The sequence below is a fragment of the Phodopus roborovskii genome, unplaced genomic scaffold (genome assembly GCF_943737965.1).
Source record: "Phodopus roborovskii unplaced genomic scaffold, PHOROB, whole genome shotgun sequence".
NCBI lineage: Eukaryota > Metazoa > Chordata > Mammalia > Rodentia > Cricetidae > Phodopus > Phodopus roborovskii.
This window is the reverse complement of record NW_026126407.1, coordinates 57,489,825-57,512,486: the sequence shown is the minus strand read 5'-3', so window position 1 is coordinate 57,512,486 and position 22,662 is coordinate 57,489,825. Positions and strand designations below refer to the sequence as shown.

At 42.0% G+C, this 22,662-nt stretch overlaps 1 protein-coding gene across 1 annotated transcript in view; it reads left to right on the top strand.

Moving 5' to 3' along the window:
• Positions 1-1,211: 1,211 nt before the first annotated feature.
• The window catches only part of Txndc11 (thioredoxin domain containing 11), a 62,993-nt gene continuing 41,542 nt past the window's right edge, over positions 1,212-22,662 (top strand). The window contains 5 exon segments of the mRNA XM_051181422.1: positions 1,212-1,596; positions 6,099-6,315; positions 9,551-9,648; positions 14,698-14,827; positions 21,815-21,908. Coding sequence (XP_051037379.1) covers positions 1,349-1,596; positions 6,099-6,315; positions 9,551-9,648; positions 14,698-14,827; positions 21,815-21,908 — 787 coding nt within the window. The 5' untranslated portion in view covers positions 1,212-1,348.

Sequence of the window (22,662 nt, the reverse complement as noted above, 5' to 3'; positions counted from 1 at the left end):
ATGCCTCTAGTTTCGTTGGTTGCATGGAACCTTTCCATCTGGAGTAGTCTGAGGTGGTTGCAGGTTGAGTCCCTCCTTCCCTTTAGGGACTCCCCTTCTGCCCAGTTGCTCCTACCCTGTGACTTCGGTGTCCAGGGGTGGGGATGGGATCCAGCTTCAAGTTCATGGTGAGACCCTAACTTCTTGACTTCGGTCAAGTGAGTTTTCTACACGGAGTATGGACCAGGTGTAGGACTATAGTCAAGAGAGGCAGTACCTGGACACACTGCAGTTAGCCGCCAAGGTAAGCTCAATTTTTTTGATAGACACCCATTCTAAATTCCTAAAAGATAAGCTTCAGGAGGCTCCTTGTCCTCCTTGCCAGAACTGTAAACTGCTGTGAGATAATTAACTGCTTGTTTTGGCTTTTGTAAACTCACTTAACTATTGGTAACGGGAGTAAGAGGGACAGCTCTTCAGTAGCTGAGGAGAGTGAAGCAGTTTCTTATTCACCTGTACATTACAGAAAAACGTGCTAATTGTGGTCTCCACTTAAAAAAAAAAACCACCCTCTAGGCACTTCTGTGCGACACGCCTTCGATTTGGTGTTAAGGCTTTAAGGCTATAGGTCTGCTAGCAGCAACTAATAAACTCATTTAATTATAATTTGGGTGAGTCTGTGGTGTTTTCCCGGTGGATTCGAACCCTGGAACGTACTAAAATGAATTCATTTCTGTGAGTCGCCTCATCTAATTCTGAGCGGAAGCGCTATGACTGCAGGCTTCCGTCTTTCCTCTATCTTCCCCAATCCACATTCTAAAAACCGTAATACAGAATTGCACGTATGCTCAGCAGGGTCTGTAGGTCAGAACAACTGGCGACAATCTCGGTTCCGAAGTCTCAGCGAGGGAAAAGTTGTGCACCAATAGTACACAGAACAACTGACCAACCGAAGAGCCTGCTAGGACGGACGCAACACCAACTAGCTTCCGGGCACGAGGACGCAGCGCCTGCGCAGTCGCCTTATGAGGGGCGGAGCCGAGCGTGAGTGACTGGAAGCCTGCGCAGTCCATACAAGAGGGGAGGGGACCTGTGAAAGGATGACGCGGCCGCGAGTGCTGCCAGCAACCGCGCAGACTCCTTAGGCCCGGGGGGGGGCGTGACCTCCCAGGGGCGTGGCTTTCGGGGGACGCTTGCATTAGCGCAGACTCTGGGGATGATGGGCGGGGCGTCTTTGAAGTGACGCTGACGTGGAGGGTCCGGGTTAGCGGGCGCTGCTGCCTGCGAGGTCTGAGAGCGACGTGCGGGGCCGGTTCCCGGGCCCGAGGCAGCGGCACCACGGTATAAAGCCGGCGACAGGGAGCATGTAATGTCGGAATGCCGAGGCCGCGGCGGCGGCGGCGGGAGCAACAACAGCGACTACGCCGAGGACGAGGGTGGCGGCGGCCCCAAGGGCTCCGGCTTCGTCAGCCCGGTAGGGGCGGCGGCGTCCTCGGAGGGCCGGTTCCGCCGCGGATTGCGCGGCGCTTCGCTCATGGCGCGCCGGCGGCCGGAGCTGCTGTGCGGGGCCGTGGCTCTTGGCTGCGCCCTACTCTTCGCCCTCAAGTTCACCTGCAGGTGAGGCTGCGGGTTCTCCGCCAGTGCTGCGCGGGGTCAGCTCGGGGCCTCCGGGGTCAGGGATCGTGTGTCTCCCGTGGGGAAGTCGGGCCTGACCTTGTCTTCGGTGACAGATTTGACTCTCCCTGTGGACCGCAGTCCCCCGCTGTCCCTGTTCCACCCAGAGAGCTTTCAGGGTGCTGTCCCTTACCAGTTTCGTACCGAGGGTGTGTGGCCCTGTTTCTGAGCTGCATCTCAGCAGTTGGGATTTCTAGGGGTGCACATATCAATTTTTGCCCGGGCTATACGTTTTTTTTTTTTTTTTTTTTTTAAGCAGTTTCCTTAATGCTTGCAGTGTAGTGATTTGCTAGCCATTGAGGAGTCTTAATCGTTTTTGGGGGATCCACGCACTCATTTGATGCAAAGCCAGTGCTCACTTGTACCTAGCACTTGTTAATGCTGAAGACAAAAAAAATCTGTTCCATTTTAGAGACCTTAATAATTGCTATGCAGGAAATAGAAGGACGAGGATGGGAAGGCAGAAAGGCTTCATAAGAAATTAGCATTAGAAGCTTACACAAGGAAAGGAAGGTGTCAGTGCTGGAAGATCTGGGATAAAGTTCCTACTACAGAGCAGTTAAGTGCAAAGATCTGGAATCTGGACAAGGTTTTGTTTTGCTTTTGTTTTTTGAAATTTGGGAAAGGCCGGAATAGGCTGGAATTTAATGTAGGAAGAATGGAAGATCTTGTGCCTCTTTTCAGGAAATGCATAAATACAAAATTTATTTTTCAATTATGTTTCTCGACTCAGATCATCAGTGATGATTGCCTTAGATCATTTGAGATTTCAGTTTGTAGAATGTTGTCACTTAACATATTCTCGTGACTCTTCTGTCCAGAGGGAAATTTATCTGGGCCCATATTGAATGTAATGAACACAATATGAGGTCCCTGTGGTGAAAATGGGTCAAAGGTTGGGGGTTTTAGTGGAAAGAGACTAATTTTTTAGTGTTTGCCTTGTTCTAGGTACTCTGGAATTAAAGGCTTGTGTTACTGTGCCTGGCCTGGAGTTTGAATTTTTTTTTTATCTTGAGCAACCAGATATTTTATTGTTTTCACAGAGAAAATAGAGAAAATATTTTATAAGGTGAAATATTGCAATTTGGCACTTGGATTCAGATTAAGAAAACAGCCCTTCTCCAGCTTCAAGGAGGTGACTCACTTCAGTTTGTCCAGCTGTGGAGACAGTGCTGTGTCTGATCTGAGACAGCAACATACGACTTTAATGCTCTTCAATGAACACAGGGACTTAAGGAAGACTAAATAGGGTCTGTTTTTTAATATAATTTTATTCATAATTCAGGTCTGATATAAATGGCTTCTTAAGTGTCTGTGGCTTTGCTGAATTCAGAGTAGATGGTATATAAGAAGGTAGACTTGGAGTTGAAACAATGAGTTATTGTCCATTTCTGGGCATCTAATCTTTGCATACATCTGTTTACAGGCATTCAGTGTCCATGCACTGACTCTGCTTTGCACCCTGACTTGAAGGGGGAAATGTGTATGTATATAAGGACTACAGCTGCATGCTTTAAACAGACCTTTATTATTCACAACCAACTCTTGTTTGCTTGTTTATTTATTTATTTGTATGTGCTTCATAAGTGTAGGAAAGCTGTAGGAAATCTCTGATTAACATGAAATTTTTAAAAAAATGTAAAACAAAATTTGAGAGATACATGAAAACTCTAGAGGGACTGTGATAGAGGGACCATGTCTCTCCTGTTTTTTTTTTTTTTTGGTTTGGCTTGTGTTTTATCAGGCTTTTAAGAACTCTTTTACACCTGTAAAAAATATTAAGTTGATGTCACATATATTTCCTTCAGATTGCATTATTTTATGCTTAAACTTAGCATACAGTTTTTCTTCTTTTGTTTGTTTTTGAGACTGGATCTCATGTAGTTCAGAATGATTTCAAATTACTTTTACCCCTTACCTTAAGTGCTGGGATTTCAGGTGTGTATAACCATGCCTGGTTTCAAAAAAAAAAATCTAAATTATGTGTATGTGTATATGTGTGCATCTGTATGGTTGTGTACACATGAGAGCAAGTGGCCACAGAGCCCAGAGGCATTGGCTACGCTGTAACTGAGTTACAGGTGGTTCTCAACCACCTGACTTGGGTCCTCTGTAAGAGCAGTGCCCACTCTTAACTGCAGAGCTCTGTATTTGAAACAGTCTCACTTTAACCCAGGCTGGCCTGAAACTTACTGTCCTCCTGCGTAGCCATCTGAATGCTGGAATTATAAGCCTTGTATTTGAAACAGTCTCACTTTAACCCAGGCTGGCCTGAAACTTACTGTCCTCCTGCGTAGCCATCTGAATGCTGGAATTATAAGTGTGTGGCATCATGCCTCATTCATCACCTGATGAATCATGCATTTGAATGATAGGAATATCCACCACTGAGCAGCAGCTTTTAGAATCTCTTCAGAATGTGCCAGTTTTTCTTCACAGAACCTCACCACCTCTGTGCTTAGCCATCTTATCTGCTTGTCATTCAGGCTTTAGCTTGAGAAGTACTAGATTACCCCCTTGTCAGACGCTGCTGTGTCCATATTTTCATACTGAGTTCTCCCACAACAGCGCTCATTTTATGTAGCTTTGCTAATTGCGTATATGCCTGTTTCTTTGCCATCTTCCTCTTTTAGGAAGAAACCTCCTTGACAGTAGCCTCTGCCTATGTTAGAAGCACAAGATCAGGCAGATTTTTGAATAGTTTTGCAAGAGATTGCACTTTTCAGGTTAGGAAAGTATCCTCTACAGGCAGAAAGCTCTGCAAAGTCCACAGTGGGGAAATGTTTCAGGAAGTTTGTTCCTTTGAACTCTTTTTTTTTTTTTTTTTTTTTTTTAATGTTTGGCATTCAGGGTTAGGGTTAGCTCTTTTTCACTTGGCATAATTATTTTGAGATTTAGTAGGTTATGTTTTAGGTTTTTGTTTGCTTTTTCAAAAACACTTGTTTTTATTTTATGTATGTGTTTTACTGCATGTACATAAGTGTACTGTGTGTATGTGGTACCTGCAGAAGCCAGAAAAAGGCATTGGATTCCCTGGGAGTGGAGCTTCATATGGTTGTAAGCCTTCATGTGGGTGCTGGGAACTGAACCTGGATCTTTTGCAATAGCAGCCAGTACTCTTTACCATGGAGCCATCTCTCCAGCCCCGTCTTGTATTTTATTGCAACATTTATTTATTTATGTGGACAATATATGGTTGTCAGAGAACAACTTGCCAGAAGTTGTTTGTCCTACCATGTGAACCTCTGGGATTGAACCCAGGACCTCACTCAGCCTGTGTGACAGGTACCTTTACCTGCTAAGCCATTTGCTGGCCCTTGTCTTGTAATTTTCCTCAATTTTTAGTAATATTTAATTTTGTGAATATTCTTACTCATGTCAGTCTTTATGCTTACTACTGACATTCATTTACTTGGTTTTTAAAATAAGGTATTCTTATGTAGCCCAGGCTGGCATTTGATCCTGTCACTGTTTCATGAGCACTGGCCTCTGTATCTTTATACTTTAAAAAGTATCTCTTTTAGGGGTTTATTTTGTACAGACAGTCTCTTCTTTGTTGAGTGGCTTAGTCTTTTATAATTAATTATGATTATTGATTAAGTTGAGTTTTCTTGCTACTGGTTTTCATTGTCCCTTCTGTGTTTTATTCCTCCTTTGGTCTTTTTCTTTTGGGTTAATGTATTGTTTTAGGGCACTGTGCTCAGTGCCTAATGGGAGAGTTGTAGCCCTCTGATAGTGGGGAACCTTTTTAGTTAAGGCTCTTGCTTTGTTTTTCATCTTTCTTATTTGTATGTAGAAGTTTGTTATTGTTGCTTTTCCCTGAATGCTTTGGAAAATAAATGATGCTTTCTAAAAGTGGAGTCATCTGTAAATGTCTCCTGTAGGAATTGACTAGTGGTGACCTGTATGGTTTCCTCACTTTTGAGCATTAGAGCAGGTAGCAGCAATGCCTGGAGATCAGTGACTTCTGTGGAGAGTCAGTCTACAAAGAGGTGAGGCTGGAATTTGGGTTTGTGGGCATTGAGACCATGGATCATGCCATTCTTTACTGTTCTCTTAGTCCACACCTTCAGGGACAATACCCAACATCTGCATTGTCCCAGCCAGGTGTTACCTTAGCACAGTGTATTGCTTTTTGTTTCAGGACAGTGACTTTCAAACTTTTATTTTCTAACTCAAAAGAGGTCTCTAAGGAAAAAAAAGTTGCTGGTGGTGGTGCATTCCTTTAATCCCAGCCCTGGGAAGGTAGAGACAGGCAGATCTCTGAGTTCAAGGTCAACCTGGTTTACAGAGTGAGTTCCAGGACAGCCAGAGTTACACAGGGAAACCCTGTCTCAGAACCTACCCTGACAAAACAAAACAAATCTTCTCTGTTCTTCCACACAAACTGTAATGGAAGAAGAAAAATAAGCTGAGAAATCTTGTTTGTATTTATTCTTTTTCAGTCGAGCAAAAGATGTGATAATACCAGCAAAGCCACCTGTCAGCTTTTTCTCTTCGAGGTCTCCAGTCCTTGACCTTTTCCAGGGGCAGCTAGACACTGTGGAGCATGTTCGCCGGGATTCCGAGGTAGTGCTGCTCTTCTTCTATGCCCCGTGGTGTGGCCAGTCCATCGCTGCCAGGGCAGAAATTGAGCAGGCAGCCAGCCGGCTTTCAGATCAGGTAATGCACACTTTCTACCCAAGTGGAAAGTGACTGTTGAGTCTGTGTATCAGAGGATGACCCCTCAGAGAAATTGTGCCAGACTAGCAGCGTTGTCCAGGTCAACTCCAGCAGAATTTGTCAGTCTCAAAGCCTGTGAGGGTCCTGTTATGATGGTCAGAGTGGCAAGAATGGAATCCAGTTCTTTGGCTTCAGAAGTTGTGTGCTCACCTACAATACCATAGTGCATGTTATAGCGCTGAAGATGGTAGAGACCAAGAATGCTAGCTCTCTCATGACCAGCTTATGTGACTTGTTATTTTTTTTATGTTGTAAGTGGTGTAAGGCCATGGTACAAATGTGGAGTTAAGAGGACAACTTGCAGGAGTTAGTTCTCTCTTCTACTTTGTAGCAAAGACTAACAGTTGCTGAGTGTGGTGACACACACTTTTAATCCCAGCACTTGGGAGGGAGAAGCAGGCAGATCTGTCAGTGGTCTATAGAACAAGAGCTGCACAGAGAAACCATACCTTCAGAAACAAAAACACACAAACAAAAAAGACTAAAGGTACTTTCCACCAAACCTGATGACCTGAGCTCAACTCTTTGTGGAGTCAGTTCTTTCCTTCTGCCTTTCCTTGGTTTCTAGGGATTAAACACAAGTCACCAAGTTTTGTGGCAAGTGCCTTTATCTGATCCATCTCACTGGCCCCTTGGTTAATTAAAAAAAATGTGTGGTTATGTGTGTGCACACACACAGGTATATAAAATTTTATGTATATGAGTGTTTAGTCTGATGTATGTATGTGCACCACATTTATGCCTGGTGCCTTTGGAGGTCAGAAAATAGTGTCATATCTCCTGTAACTGGAGTTACAGATGGATGGCTGAGCCACCAGGTGGGTGCTGGGATCTGAACCCCCATCCTCTGAAAGGGCAGCAAGTGCTCCTAACTGCTGAGTTATTTGCCAGCCCCAGTTAATTTTTGAGATAGTATTTTATGTGGTAAAGGCTGGCTTTGAATTCCTGATACATCTGCCTCATTCTCCCAAGTGCTAGGATTAGAGGCATGCACCACTGCACACAGACCTGAAGATGACGGTTTTAGAATGCTCCTTTTCTGCTTGTGAGGCAGCTCATATTTGACAAAGTTTCCCTATGCATATAATTTCAAAATTCTTTCATGTACTAATTGTAATAAAGGTAATGGGAAAATGGGCAAGTAACTTGTAGATAAATCTTACATATTGTAGTTGTGAACACATGGACAAAGCGTTATGCTTTATGTGGAGCCACTGTGAATGGGACAGTTAATAGATGTAGACCTGTGATCTCAGACCCCACATTGGCATGATGACTGACTGTCCACAAGAGGACCCACCTGTGGGGTCATTGGAGTACCATCTGAAAACAACATTATGCAGTGGAACCCAGTTATATTTGGACCAGAAGGGACACCCTTTGAAGATGGTACTTTCAAACTAGTAATAGAATTTTCTGAAGAATATCCAAATAAATCACCAACCGTTAGGTTCTTATCCAAAATATTTCATCCAAATGTGTATGCTGATGGTAGCATATGTTTAGATAGCCTGCAGAATCGGTGGAGTCCCACATATGATGTCTCTTCCATCTTAACTTCAATTCAGTCTCTGTTGGATTAACCGAATCCAAACACTCCAGCAAATAGCCAGCAGCACAGCTTTATCAGGAAAACAAATGGGAGTATGAGAGGAGAGTTTCGGTCATTGTTGAGCAAAGTTGGAATGATTCATAATAGACACCTGGCCTGTTCATCTTTTCATCATTGTTGTGTATAATTTACCTCCCAGTAGAAAGGCTAGCAAGTTTTAAGTGCCACGGGTTTTAAGGATTCTGCAGTTTAGAACTACAAAAGTTTGTGTATCTTGATTAATGTACTTTTTATTGCATGGTATGAACTAAGTTATTGCTGCATAAATTTGAAATAAATATATCCTGTTTGTATTTCCAAGTGTATAATGTTGGTGTGGAGTTTTCATGACAATTTATACAAATTTTGTAAATCTGTACTTTTTTCAAATATTGAATGCCTTATTTTTGAATTCTTTAGATTTTAAATTGGAGAAAAGCACTTAAGGTTTTTTATATATGAATATAACATGTAAAGCTGTTAAAATACATAACTTCAGTGCAAGAGACTTTGTCACTATTTCCTTATCTGTGCAGGAGGGACTGAGAAGTCTCTAGCTCTCCACCAGTTGAGAGCTTCATTTCCAACTGCAGAAGATCATACTTCTACTTTATCAAGAAAGTCTGCAAATTTGAGTCTAAAACTAATTCTGATCTCTGGCTTTATTTTGAATGTATTTATGTTAGTTCAGTTGAGTAATTATAGACTTACTAGTGTAATTCTGTCCAGCTCTATATTTGGGCTACTTGTTAATGTGCGTTTCTCCCGTCAAACTGTACCTATTGTGATTTCAGAATTGGTACCTAGGCCACGAGCAGAGCTGATTGACTGTTGTGTGGCAGCACCTTCACAGGCTTTTGATTAAGAAGAAAGTAAAACCATCACCATTTCCCAAACGCCGTGCCGCAGTATTAGCAATGGCCGGTTGTGTTGGTTTCAGCAAGGTAGAGATTTGAAGGAATTTTGGTGTAACTTGAATATTTGCAAACTACGATGCAGCTGTGTGCTACCTGTTTATTCTGGAACTGTTCATCACCAGGGCCTGCTGAGTTGCTTCTCACCTCCTCAGTTGTATACAAATTGTACTGCATCTTAGTTTACTGGATAGATTTAAAACACAGTATTGTAGACAGCTAATACACAGCTATCCTATACCTTCAAATAGTATAGAAAATATACAAGTAAATTCTGTTGAACCAAAAAAAGAAAGAAAGAAAGGAAGGAAGGAAGGAAGGAAGGAAGGAAGGAAGGAAGGAAGGAAGGAAGGAAGAAAGAAGCTTGAAATAGCCGGGTGGTGGCGCACACCTTTAATCCCAGCACTTGGGAGGTAGAGGCAGAGGCAGTCAAATCTCTGTGAATTCTAATCTAGCCTGGTCTATACAAAGTGAGTTCAGGATAGCCAGGGCTATACAGAAAAATCCTGTCTCCAGAACAAAACAAGAGCTTGAGACAGGGTTGGTTTGTTTTTTGTTTAATACTTTTTGTTCTTTTGGGGGTGGGGCTAGTTCTGTTTCTACAATTGTAAGTCTTGGTAACTGTTGAGTTGCTATTTATAGTCATATGAAACCCTCTTTGCCTCTGCAGGTGTTGTTTGTGGCAATTAACTGTTGGTGGAACCAGGGAAAATGCAGAAAACAGAGGCATTTCTTTTATTTTCCTGTAATACATCTGTATCATCGGAGGTAAGGACTTGCAATGGTATTTCCAGTTCCATCTATATTCATCAGTTTATCAGTGAAACCTTTTTTTAATACAAAATTATTAGCCAATGGAGAAAATTGAGAAAATACAGATAGACAAAATTAAATTAAAAAAAAAGTAAAGGAATTTGAATTTGATGGTTGTGTCAGCCATGAGCAACCAGTGTGTTTTGTGTTTTTCTGTGAATGTATATGTTGTCCCTCTAGTTGTAAACTAGAGATGGGCTTATACAGTACTGTTACTTCCTAAATTGTTCTTTCACACTTCTATGAGCATGAGTGTATGCTTACATCAGTGTATGTTATAACATTGTTCTTAAAAGTACGATTACAGCCGGGCATTGGTGGCACATGCCTTTAATCCCAGCACTCGGGATCTCTGTGAGTTCAAGGCCTTGTCTACAGAGTTCTAGGACAGGCTCTAAAACAATGCAGAGAAACTCTGTCTTGAAAAACCAAAAAAAAAAAAAAAAAAAAAAAAAAGAGTATTACTTACTCCCTTGTATGCTTGTGCATTTTCGCTACTCAAAAATGTTATGCAATACAGAAGTATACCCTGCCCCTTATCCTGTTAACCCAGTAGTGTAGTATGCTAAGATAAAGCTTGTGCCAACTGTGGTGGCACATGCCTATAATCTAGGCTGGTTGCAAGGCTGAGGCAGAAGGATTATTTGAAGCCAGCTTAGACCCCATCTCAATTGGCCATCCAAATGGCTGGGAATATTAATTCAGTAGTAAATTGATTTCCTAAGGTCAGTCTGAGATCCTGGGTTCAATCCCTAGTACTGCATTTCAATTAGGAAGAAAATTACTTGTGGTCCATAATTTTATGTCCATAGTTCTGAAATGACAAAGGGTGGAAATACTAAAATTTTATGATTTTCTGTTCTCCAGTTACATTCATTTTGCCAAAAGTGACATGCTACCTATGGTTTTTATTTTAAGCTTTCTTGTTGTTTTTTAATCTTTGTTTTTGTTATGTATTTATGTGTGTGCCTATGTGTTGGTATGAGCATATGTAAGTGCAGGTGCCCATCTAGAATGGAAGAGGGTGTCTTATCCTCTGGATCTAGAGTTAATAGAGAATTATAAGCTGCCAGACATGGGTGCTGGAAACCAAGCTCTAGTCCTTTGTAAAAGCAGTTTCATCTTAGTTGCAGAACCATCTCTTTAGGCCTAAGATTTACTTATTTATTTATTTATTGACTTGTTCTCTTTCTCTCTCTCTGTCTCTCTGTCTCCCTCTCTCTCTCTGTGTTTGTTTGAGTATATGTATATGTGTCATGTGCATATAGGAGCTCAAGGAGGTCAAAAGGAAAATGTCAGATCCCCTGGAACTTCAGGGGATTCTGGGCCACCATGTTGGTGCTGGGAATAAAATCCAGGCCTTCTGGAAGAGTAGACTGTGTTCTTAACCATTCATCTACCTCTCTAGCCCATCCACCCATCCCTCCTTCCTTCCATCCATCCCTCCCTCCCTCTCTCCCCCCCTCCCTCCCTCCATTCATTCATTTGTGGGCTGGTGACAGGATCTCATTATACAGTCCTGGCTGGCTTGGAACTCATGTAGGCCAGGGTTGCCTGAAACTCAGAGATCTGCCTGCCTCTGCCTCTCTAGTGCCGGGGTTAAACATGTGTACCACTATGCCTTGCTTTGTTGGATAAGGGAGCCTCATGCTATAGCCGAGGCTGGCTTTATAGTCACTGTATAACCCAGGCTGGCCCAAACTTAGTGACCTGCCTCAACTTCTCATAAGTGCTGGATAATAGGCATGTTGTGTCACCACATTTGGCTTTAAGCTATTTGCTTTTACCATATATATGTTAATGTTTCATTTTGCATACATGCTCAGATCCTAATATGGAGGTTTGAAAAGTCTGACTTTGGGCTGTTTATTTAGAGCAGCTAAATAAACTCACTATGTAGACCAGGCTGGCCTTGAATTTAAAGATCAGCCTGCTTCTGCCTCTCAAATGCTGAGTTTAAAGGTGTGTGTCACACCTAGTTATTTTTGAGATGGTCTCATTCTGTATCTCAGGCTACTCTTGAACTGATGGTCTTTCAGCCTTAGCTTCCTAGGGCAGAAGATGGAATTTAGGCTTCATTCAGTGTGATTGACTTAAAGTCTGTGAAAGGCTAAATGGATAAAAACTTGACTAATAAGAGCTGTACTTTTAGGGATTCCTACCCTTCCTCATGTACCTACTGGTCTCGGTAGATCTCAAAGCAATCATCAGCAGACTGTTAGTGACAGGGTCTCTGTCCCATTCCTTCCCAGTTCTATTCTTCTAGTATAAGCTGTTGTTGCACAGGATTTTACTGGAACAATTGATGCTATTTTAGGCAAGACTACCTTTTCCATCTTCAAATTTTCCGCTGTATATGAAATGTTGTTTTAATATTCTCCAAAGGAACAAGCTAGCTTCTCTTGGTAGCCATTTAGATTGGTTTCAGATCTCCCCACTCTGCTTCTTATCCAGTAAGTTTTCCCCCCTGCTTTGATGGCTTAAGTGCAGGCTTCTTAAATATAAGGTACACTCCTAGTGACCAACTCAGGCCAAATTCTTTCTTTGTAGAGATCAGCAAGAGCCATTGTGCTGTAGGGGATTGTACACTTATTCTACTTAGGTCCCTATGTTACTCTCTGAATTTGGAAAAAGAACACAGATGCTCACTGGGGTGGTTAAAACTTGCAGGGTGCTGGAGGTGATTTAACTTGATGTAACATTAAAATGAGCATTCTCTTGAATTGGGATTGTCATTTTGAGATGCATGGGAATACACATCAGCTGTTTGTGTCCTTGGCTTCTGTAGACTTTAGAATCAAATAATCCAAGCCAGAACTATTTAAGCTGAGGGTAGGCAGATTGCTGAGTCTGAAGCTAGCCTGAGCTACTATGTGAGATTCTGTGTAAAAAGGTGGGTACCTACCCCAGTACCTTGATTTTATGCATAGTGGCTTTGAAATGCCCACCCTTCATCTTAGCCTGCTGCTTTGCCTTCCAAAATTATTATTATTATTATTTTTTATTTTATTTTTTATTTATTTATTTTTTTGGTGTTCTGAGAGTCCAGAGATCTCGGTTTTATACATGTGCATATGCATGGGATTGTGCCATCAGCTGAATGCTCCTGGTCACTCCTGGTAATCCCAAGCTTTCCCTGCTTACAGTGCTTACACATGATGCTGCTGGGTCCCCTGGCTGAGCAGATGCTGCTGCTGCTCTCATTTTCTGTAATGCATTATCTTGTAGCTACTTAAACTAATAATGGCTTTCTGCTTTGTGGGACAGGTTTTGGAGTTTGTACTAGTGCCATTCCAAAGTTGATGAAACAGATTTTGGAGAGTGGAATTGTTCTCACCATCCTGCTAGCACAGGAGCTGTAGCTGAACTCATTCTACACTGATGGTTGTAGTTCATATACTTCGGTATCCTGCACCTTGAGATCTGTTTACTTTTATAGTTCACTAGGACACTAGGAAAACTCAGCAAAGCCTTCTGCCTAGAAAACATGAGATTTCTTCATGAATTGGCTCTTTTTTTCTTTTTCCTTTTATTTATTTTTTGTTTGTTTGTTTTATGAGATAGGGTTTCTCTGTGAAAGTTCTTGCTGTCCTGGATCCTTTGTAGACAAGGTTGGCTTAAATGCACAGAGATCTGCCTACTTCCAACTTCCCAAGTTCTGGAATTAAAGGTGTGTACCACAAGCTCCTGGCAGATTGACTCCTTTTTGCTCGACAAAACATGTTATCAGATGCTTTTTTTTTTGAAGTTTTTCATTCATTCATTTTCATTAGAACCTGTTTGAGACAGGTTCTAATATAGCTCAAGCTGGCCTCAAATTTGATACACATATATAAATATGTCTGAGGATCACCTTGCATTCCTCCACTTACTGAATCCTGGGATTAAAGACTACCATACCTAATCTTATATTTTTTTCCTTTAAATTAGAATTTGTTGATAATTGATGGTGCTAATTCATTTTTTATTTATTTTTAGTTTTTGGTTTTTCAAGATAGGGTTTTTCTGTATTGCTTTGGAGCCTGCCCTGGAACTCGGTAGACTAGGCTAGTCTCAAACTCAGATCTGCCTGCCTCTGCCCCTGTCTCCTGAGTACTGGGATTAAAGGTGTGTTCCACCATGTCTGGCCTCTTGAGTTGGTGGAATTTTTCTTGTTTTTTGTTTTTGTTTTTATTTTGAGACAGGGTTTCTCTGTGTAGCTTTGGAGCCTGTCCTGGAACTTGATCTGTAGACCAGGCTGACCTCGAACTCACAGAGATCCACCTGTCTCTGCCTCCTGAATGCTAGGATTAAGGTCATGTGCCACAACCACCCATTGAGACTTAAGATTTTTGATGAGATTGTGAGGATATTGAGGCAGCCAGGTAAAAATCTGATTAGTTCAGGAGGATACATGAGTGGTGTTACTGTTTCAAGAGCTGGGTCAGGTCCCTGTGCATACCAAAGTATAGCCATAAGGGCCACCTCCTGACTTCACCCCCTTGCCATTTTGTTCCCATTGTAATGAAACTTTAAACAGATGTCAGGCTTACTTAGTGACCCTTTGTGTGTGTGCCTTTGGGAATGCTAATAATTACTTTTTAGTAGGCAAAGGGTCACTGTCCAACGTTTCTTATTTCATAGTTTCATGGGAAAAAAAAATCTGCCTACATGTGTTGAGTGTTACAGAAAAGATTCTGGAATTCTTTATTATGTGGTTAGTTTCCAAGGCCACCTTTTTCTTTTTTTTAGTAGAAACTAAATTTTTCTTTTGGAGAATAGAATGATCTTAATTTGCAGCTGGATTAAGATCGATCTCCGAATTGTTTGTGTCTTCCAACCTGGTTCTCTGTTCCAAGCTGGTTCACTGTTCACCTCCTGTGCAAAGCAGGCTGCTTACCTCTGAACCAGTTGTTAAAGCAAAGATGTTTTCATTGCGTGGTGTGGATGTTTTTTGTTACACATTACAGGCTTAATGCATGATGTATTGTTTTTATTTATTTTTATTTTATTTTTTGATACTAGTTTTGGACCAATCGAATACAAAGGCCCCATGAGTGCTGTTTATATTGAGAAGTTTGTTCGCCGGGTGATGAAACCACTTCTCTACATCCCATCTCAATCAGAATTGCTAGATTTCCTCTCGAACTATGAGGTACCTATCTTTCTTATCTCCTCTGTTCCTAAGACCTTCTTCTAAGTTTGAACTGGATTGTTTATATTAAGTGGTTTTTAGTTTTTGTTTTATTTTGGTGTATATTAAATGTACAAGATAGTGGGTTTCATTATGACATTTTCACACTTTTAAAAAAAAGTCTCCTGGATTTCAGCAATTAAAAAAAATCTACATTGGTAGCTAGAGAGCTGGCTTAGGGATTAAGAGCATGTAATACTGTCCTTTCAGAGGAAACTAAGTTTAATTTCCTGCGGCCTCATCAGGTGGCTGAAAATTACCTGTAACTCCAGTTCCAGGAGATCCTATGCTTCTGGACTCCTTAGCAATTGCATACACATTCATGTACCCCTCCCTCCCCCATTAAACATAATTTTTAAAAATCACCTTATGGAGAAGCCCCAGTTAAGTTCTCCTTGAGATGCTAGTTATAAGGGTGATTGCCAGGAGAGCTTTAAAAGACTAGAATACTTGCAAAATCTTGTCTGTGTTTTATTTGGGAATTTTAAACAAATGTTGACCTTGTCTCATAGTTAACTCAAATATAGAATTAGTTCATAGGATCTATACAGCTATTCATTTCTAAGAATATTCTTTGATCCTATAGTATTGCACAGTGAGGTACCTGGCTTTTCTTGTCTGTTGTTTAGCCATTTTAAAAAAAAATGTAAATATTGCCAAGTGGTGGTGGTGGTGCACACCTTTAATCCCAGCACCCAGGAGGCAGAGGCAGAGAGGCAGAGAGGCAGATGGATCTCTTGAGTTTGAGGCCAGCCTGGTTTACAGAGTGAGTTCCAGGACAGCAAGGGCTACATAAAGAAACACTGTCTTGACATAACAAAACAAAAGAAAACATTTAATTGGAGCTGGCTTATAGTTTCAGAGGTTTAGTCTGCTATCATGGCAGGAAGCATAGCAGCATACAGGCAGTCATGTTACTGAAGAGGAGCTGAGAGTTCTACATTTGGATCCCCAGGCAGCAGGAAGAGAATGAGACACTGGGCCTGATTTGAACTTCTGAAACCTCAAAGCCCATCCTCAGTGACATACTTCCTCCAACAAGGCCACACCTACTTCAACAAGTCTATACTTCCTAATAGTCCCACTTCTTATGGACCTATGGGGGCCATTTTCATTCAAACTGTCCCACTGAGTTATCAGTATTTATTCTCCAGAATAGAGCGTGGCCCATGTATGAGAGTCATAAGAATGAGATGATAGGATCTAGGATTTTCTTCCTAGATAAATCCCAGCACAATACTAACTTACACCTCTTGTGTGTAGCTAGAAGCTGCAGTGAACTTGCCCAGGGAAACTGCTGAGGAATGTAAGAGCTTTAGTCGTGTCCTTGCAAGCCTATTAGATTGTGCTTCCTGCAGTTATTCTACTTTTCAGATGGTTCTTCTTGCCTCTTTTTATAGACAGGAAGATGTAGTTTATTACTATGGACAACACAGTCAAACAGAATGTGGGTCATAGTTATTTTGGTGGCCTTGAAGTGGATTGAAAAAGGAGTAGGACTGAGTATGTGGGATGAAGTTTCCACTGGTTTTATATTTTCTAATTTTAGTTTTTTTAAACTATCATCTCTCTGGTGTTGATACCTTACATATCAAGTGCTTTACTTTTAGAGCGTCTGAATGAACAAAACCATTTGATCTTACCTTCATACCCTACCTACCAAATACCAAGAATATTGTTATTTACAACTTTTATGTTGTATTTGTCCCAAAATAATCTTCTAAAACTTTTTGTGAATTTCTGTAATTTACTTAAGATGATTTATTTAGCATGTCTATTAATTTATACTTAGAAGTTCAATAAACTAAATTTTTTAAAAATTAAGTTGTATAATAAAAGATCTAGGGTTCTTTGGGGGTGTTTGTGGGTAGTTTGTTGACAAATTGCTAGATGGGAGAAAAACTAATCATTTTGCAGAAAAGTTTGAATGCCCAGCTCCTAATATCATGCTGTTTTTTAAGCACAAATCTGAGTGTTGAGCAAGTATGTAGCATATCTGTTGGTTCATCATTTTTATACTACTGTGAATAAGAGAGTTTTACAATGAATTAACGCTAAGGCAGAAATGGTTCCAGTGCCAGTGAGTAAAATCGAGGTGGGGGGTGAGGGAGCAGCTGGAGAGATGGCTCAGAGGTTAAAAGCACTGGCTATTCTTCTTGAGGACCCAGGTTCCATTCTTAGGGACCATGTGGTGGTTCACAACCCATCTGTATGGTACCAGTTTCAGGGGGTCCAATCTCCTCAGGTACCAGGCATGTATATAGTTTGCCTACATACATGTAGACACTTAACAGATATATGTAAGTTTAAAAAAGAAAGGGGAAAAAGGTTAAGACTTTTAAAGATGCACATCAAGGTAATTGTTCATAAGGCCACTAGAGGGTGTGTGCCATCTGCCAAACTATTCTGCAAATGGCTTATGCTTCCTCAACAGATGTTGAGGTATTAAGGTGTTATAGGAGGTATTAAGGGTTTGCTGGTCATCTGTAAGTAGCTGGTTTCTGCCTTCTTGCTAAAACAGTTACTAACAGTCTATACATCATGGACTGGAGTTATATCACACAGAATAGGTCAAGGGATAACTGGCCACTCAATTGTATCTTGTTTTGCTAAATTATAAAGTTGATGAAGCTTTGTCAAATGCATATATGTGGTGATACATTATTTATGATCTAATAAAGCTTGCCTGGAGATCAGAATGCAAAGTTGGCCATACTAGTTAGCCATAGAAACTGAGCAGTGGTGGCATACACCTTTAATCCCAGGACTTAGCACAAATAATAAAAACTCAGAGACAGATATTGGGGTTCAACCTAAAGATTAGAGAAGCAAATTGACCAAGCCACCAGAGAGCTCTCATTTCTACCAATGCTCAAATTGAAGGGCCAATCCACCAAACCTCAGCATTCAGTCTTGGGAAATTAATCTCCAGCCATGTTGAGGACAGGATTGTCTCAGCCTTGGTAGAGGTAAGATCTCTCTTGTGGCTGCATTACTTTTCGGATCTTCAGCTTGAACCCTAATATCTGTTTCTGGGTTTTTATTATTTGTGCTACAAGTATTGTTTGCTCTGTGCCAGGCAGTCAGAGATGGAAGTGTAATTATGAACAAGAGAGACTGTTTTATACGTTGACAGCAAATGGGGGTATGCTAAGCAAGCCTCAGGAAATAAATGAACAAGAGGCACTAGACTATTGTCTTCCTGAGATGTATGTCTGCGTGAAACTTTAGAATGTAACCTTATTTGAAAATAGGGTTTTTGGAATGATAAAGATAGGTGACTCTTTATGAGTTCTAGGCTAGCCTGGACTATATATAGCAAGTTTTAGGGCAACTAAGGCTACTCCCCCCCCACATGCCCAAAAAAAGCAAAAGGGTCTTTGCAGACATAATTTATCAAGGGTCTTGTGATTAAATCCTAAATCCCCTTACTGGTGTGTTGTCAGAACAGCAGCTGATATGGAAAGGGACTGAAGGTTGCAGCCACTGGAACAGTGCAGTCTCAAAGCAGGCCAGGCCTGGAGCTATCTGAATTTGGAAGAAGCAGGAAGACTCCTGTCATCTCCCTCTCCCCCCAATTCTCCAGAGAGTAGAGAGAATGATTCTGTCTGTGATAATTTGTCAGAACAACCCTAGGGAATGAGGCAGTTTCAGATTAAGTGCTGTGATTGAGAGTAGTGATCTGGGGACAGAGGAAGAGCATAGCTAATTTGGAAGGCAGGAAGTCCTCATTAGGAAACAATATTTGAACAAAAACCTAAACAAGATGAAGCCTGTGTGATCTGACCAGACCTGAGAAAGTACAGAGCCCCCAAGGAAGAGTTGGATTGTTCAAGATGAGGGAAGAGGGCAGTGGGAGGAGATGAGGTTTAGGACTGTTCTGTATGGTTGCTGGGAACTGAACTCGGGTCCTCTGTAAGAGCAGTATATACTCTTCACTGCTGAGCAGTCTTTCTAGTCCCCCTTGTTGTGTTTCAAATAGGTAGTACTTTTACAGTTTATACAACTTTCTCCTCTAACATAATATTTTTGTTGACTGTTTGGGAGTTTCACACAGTGAAACCCCATCACACTCACTTCCCAATCCTCCCAGGTCCACATCCCCATCCTTACAACTTCCCCCAAGAAAAAGAACAGAAAAACAACAACAATAAAAAGTTCAATTTTTGTTGCCTACATAGTTACTGGCTTATGCTCAAACTCCCATGGTCAGCCCTTTTAAGAAAACTGAGTCCTAGATGGATGTTGATGGCACATGCCTTTAATCTTAGCACTTGGGAGGCAGAGGCAGGCAGATCTCTGTGAGTTCGAAGCCAGCCTGTTCTACAGAGCAAGTTTCAGGACAGGCTCCAAAGCAATACAGAGAAACCCTCTCTCAAAGGAAAAAAAAAAAAAAAAAAAAAAAAAAAAAAGAAAAGAAAGAAAGAAAATGGAGTCCTTTCCCATCCCCACCAGAAACCATTAACTGTGAAGAGCTAGTTACACTTCAGGGTCCCTATCATAGTTTTTAAGAGTTCTTTTTAATGGCTTCCTTTTTAAACTGTTTCTTTTTTGTGGGTGGTTGAGGAGAAGTTGTCACAGAACCTTGTATGTCTCTCATTCTCAATTGTGGGTCTGCAGCCATCAGTACCATTGCAAAAGAAGCTTCCTTGCCCTTTACAGTCAGGGTCATGGACTTCCACATGGTTTCTGGCCACAACACAGACCACGGACTTCATGGTTTCTTATGGCAGTACAGACTGCAAAATCAACACGGCCCTCAGTAGTAGCACAGGCCACAGACATCAGCATCAACATAGTCTCTGGCAGCATTACAGATCACAGACGTCAACATGACCCTCATCTGTAGCACAGGCCATGGACACCATCATGGCCCTCAGTGGCAGCACAAGCCAGGCATCAACACTACTCCATACCATAGCAGGACCATGGTTATAATCATGGCTTGCAGCAGCAGCACAGGCCACAGACATCAACATGGCCTCTGGTGGCAGGCAGCACAGACCATGGACATCAGCACATCCCCTGGCTGTAGCACAGATCAGAGATATTTAGGTGGCCTCTAGGAGCAGCACAAACCCTGGAGGTCTTTCAAGGAGGCCCAATCAAGAAAACGCACCATTCTTCATCGTGGACATGCTGTCATGGCTCAGTGCCTGGATGATCGTGCAGCTATGCAACGGTTGCTCCAGGCGTGCGCACCCCCCCCACCTCAGCCTTCTCCCACACCTGTCACCCCTGTCAGGTCTAGTCTAGTTCACCCCCTCCACCGTGCATGTGCTGCTCCATTCCTCCATTGTTCCACCTCTCCAGCACATACTTGTTCATCCGAGTAGCTTTGCAAACTACAATTTGTCACACAGTATTTTTTTTTCCTCAAACAGCTTTACATGCAATAATATTCATTGATCTGGTTCAGGGTTTCCTGTTTCTAATGCACTGTAAGTGGTGGACCATTACTGTGGCTCCTCTTGGATATCCCACTGTTACCCAGAGTCAGGGTGATCTAGGCAGGGCATCTGGGGGCAGGATCTGTGTGAGCTGCAGGTGACTGCATATCTCTCCACCCATGGTTCTGGCCACCCTGAGTTGTGCTTGCAACCTGCCAGGAGCACTTCTGTCCCCAGCTCTCCTCCTCCCAGCAGGGCAAGTAGTGTGGGCTGCAACAGAGGTTCTGCGCTGCATGCTGGCTCCATTGGCTAATGTCATGTTTTTTGCTGTAGCTGCATTCTCCTGCATTGCTCCCATACCCTTCAGTGCCTCAGCTCCTCAATGGCAGTTGATGGACTGACAGCCAAAGCTGCAGGAGGCACCAGCTCAGCAGCAGCATCTCTCATCCATCCAAGCCCTACATGACTGCTGTGGGTCATCAGCTTTGGCCTGTTGTATGGTACCAGGAGAAGTTCTGTACAGTCAGTGTGAAGCTTCTGTTCTCCACTCCTTTGGTGGTGAAGAATGAAAATGATTTTGCTGTGTTTTGTGTCTTACTGTCTGGTTGGTGAATTTCTTATATTCTGTGAGACACATATTGTGGGGTATGCGGAAGTTAGCAGTTCCACTCTGATGAACAAGTAGCTCAAAATGTTTGACAGCTTCAACCAGTTTCTTTGAAGACAAACTCTCCTTCATCCACACAGTATGTGGTACAGCAGTGGGCTGGGGGTGTTGGTGTGAGTTAGAGGATTTGTCTAGTACACACAAAAGCCCCGAGTTTGATTCCCCACCACTGGCAAAAACTAAAAATCGCTACAGTGAAAATAAACTTTGTATTTAATTGTTCTCAAAGGGAGCTGCAAATAATTCAAGTGTTTTTTTATTTTTAAAGATGTAGCATGGAGGCCAGACAGGGGTCCCATGAGACCTTCAAAGAGGGAGCAAGCAAAGCAGATGTATTGTGGGGAGCAGTTAATTTTAGTTTGGCGTATTGAAGGGCTGTTCTGCAAGCTTTGAGGAGTAGATTAAGCAGCAGTTTGAGGATGTTGGGGAAAGAGGTCCCCAGTTGGGTCTCTGTCACTAACCTGACCAGAAAGGAGCCTTGCCACTTGGAGGTGTTAGATGTGGGGAAAAAGAAGAGACCTGGCTAAGGCAAAGCCAGCCAGATACAACCTGATGTCTACCAAAGGGGGAGGTGAATTTGGAGAGGAAGTGATTGCAAGAGAAACCCAAGAAAGGTACAGTGATGTTGCTGATATAGTTTACTCCGAAACTACAAGAATGAAATTGTGAGCGTGGTGAGGTTTGGTGCCAGGGTTCCATGCTGCCAAAAGAAATGGAGAAGTTAACTGGAGCCTACAGCCTTCCTCAGGTGGTCAGGGTTAGAAAGTGAAATGCAGCAATATATTCCCTATCCATGCCTGGGGTCATGTTTTCATAGATGGAAGATATCAGCTGTTAATCACAAAGCTGACAATACCTCTGTCTCCTAATTGTGTGCTCTTCTTCCTTCAGCCTGGAGTACTCGGCTACTTTGAGTTCAGTGGCTCCCCTCAGCCCCCTGGTTACTTGACCTTCTTCACCTCAGCACTGCACTCTTTAAAGAAAGGTAAAACTGATGTGTTCAGACATGGGCACTGTAGTAGAGGTGTACTATTTTGATGTGTGTTGGCCTATAGTATCTTTATGATTTTATTTTCTAATTTGCTAGGTTCCTTTTCTCAATGTACTTTTAATAACTATCTTGTTTAATTAATTAATTAATTTATTTTTTATAACCAAGTCCATTTAATGAAAACAAACATTTATAGACAATATTTGGGAACTTGGGCGTCGTTCTTTCCAAACTACTTCCAGCTGGTAAGGGGCACTGTCATGGGGGATTCTAAGAAGATGCAGAAATCCTGGCTGTAATCTGTAAGGCTGCCTTGTCCAGTTGTTTTGAATGTAGGATCACCTGGTACTCTGTTTCAGGCGGTCTGGCTTGATCAAACCACATTAGTCTGGAAGGAATCCACATCTTTTCATTTTCTGTGGAAACAAAAATAAAAATCCATTTCCCCAGTAACTTGTCCTTGAACTTAAATTTTGGAGTCAAAGCATTTTTTTTAATTTAATTTATTATTTTACATGTCGATCCCAGTTCCCTCTCCCTCCCTCCTCCCATCCCTCCCTTCTTCCCTCCCTTTTACCCTCTCTGCCCCCTCACATGCACTCTAACCACCCTCCCCTCCCATCCCCACACCCCAATTCCATATGTAGGGGAATGTCATCCAGTTGGGGTCATGTATATCTGACAGGTCATGTGAAGTAGGGACTAGGGCTTCTCTCCTGTCTCTAGATTAAGGCAGTTATCTCTCCAT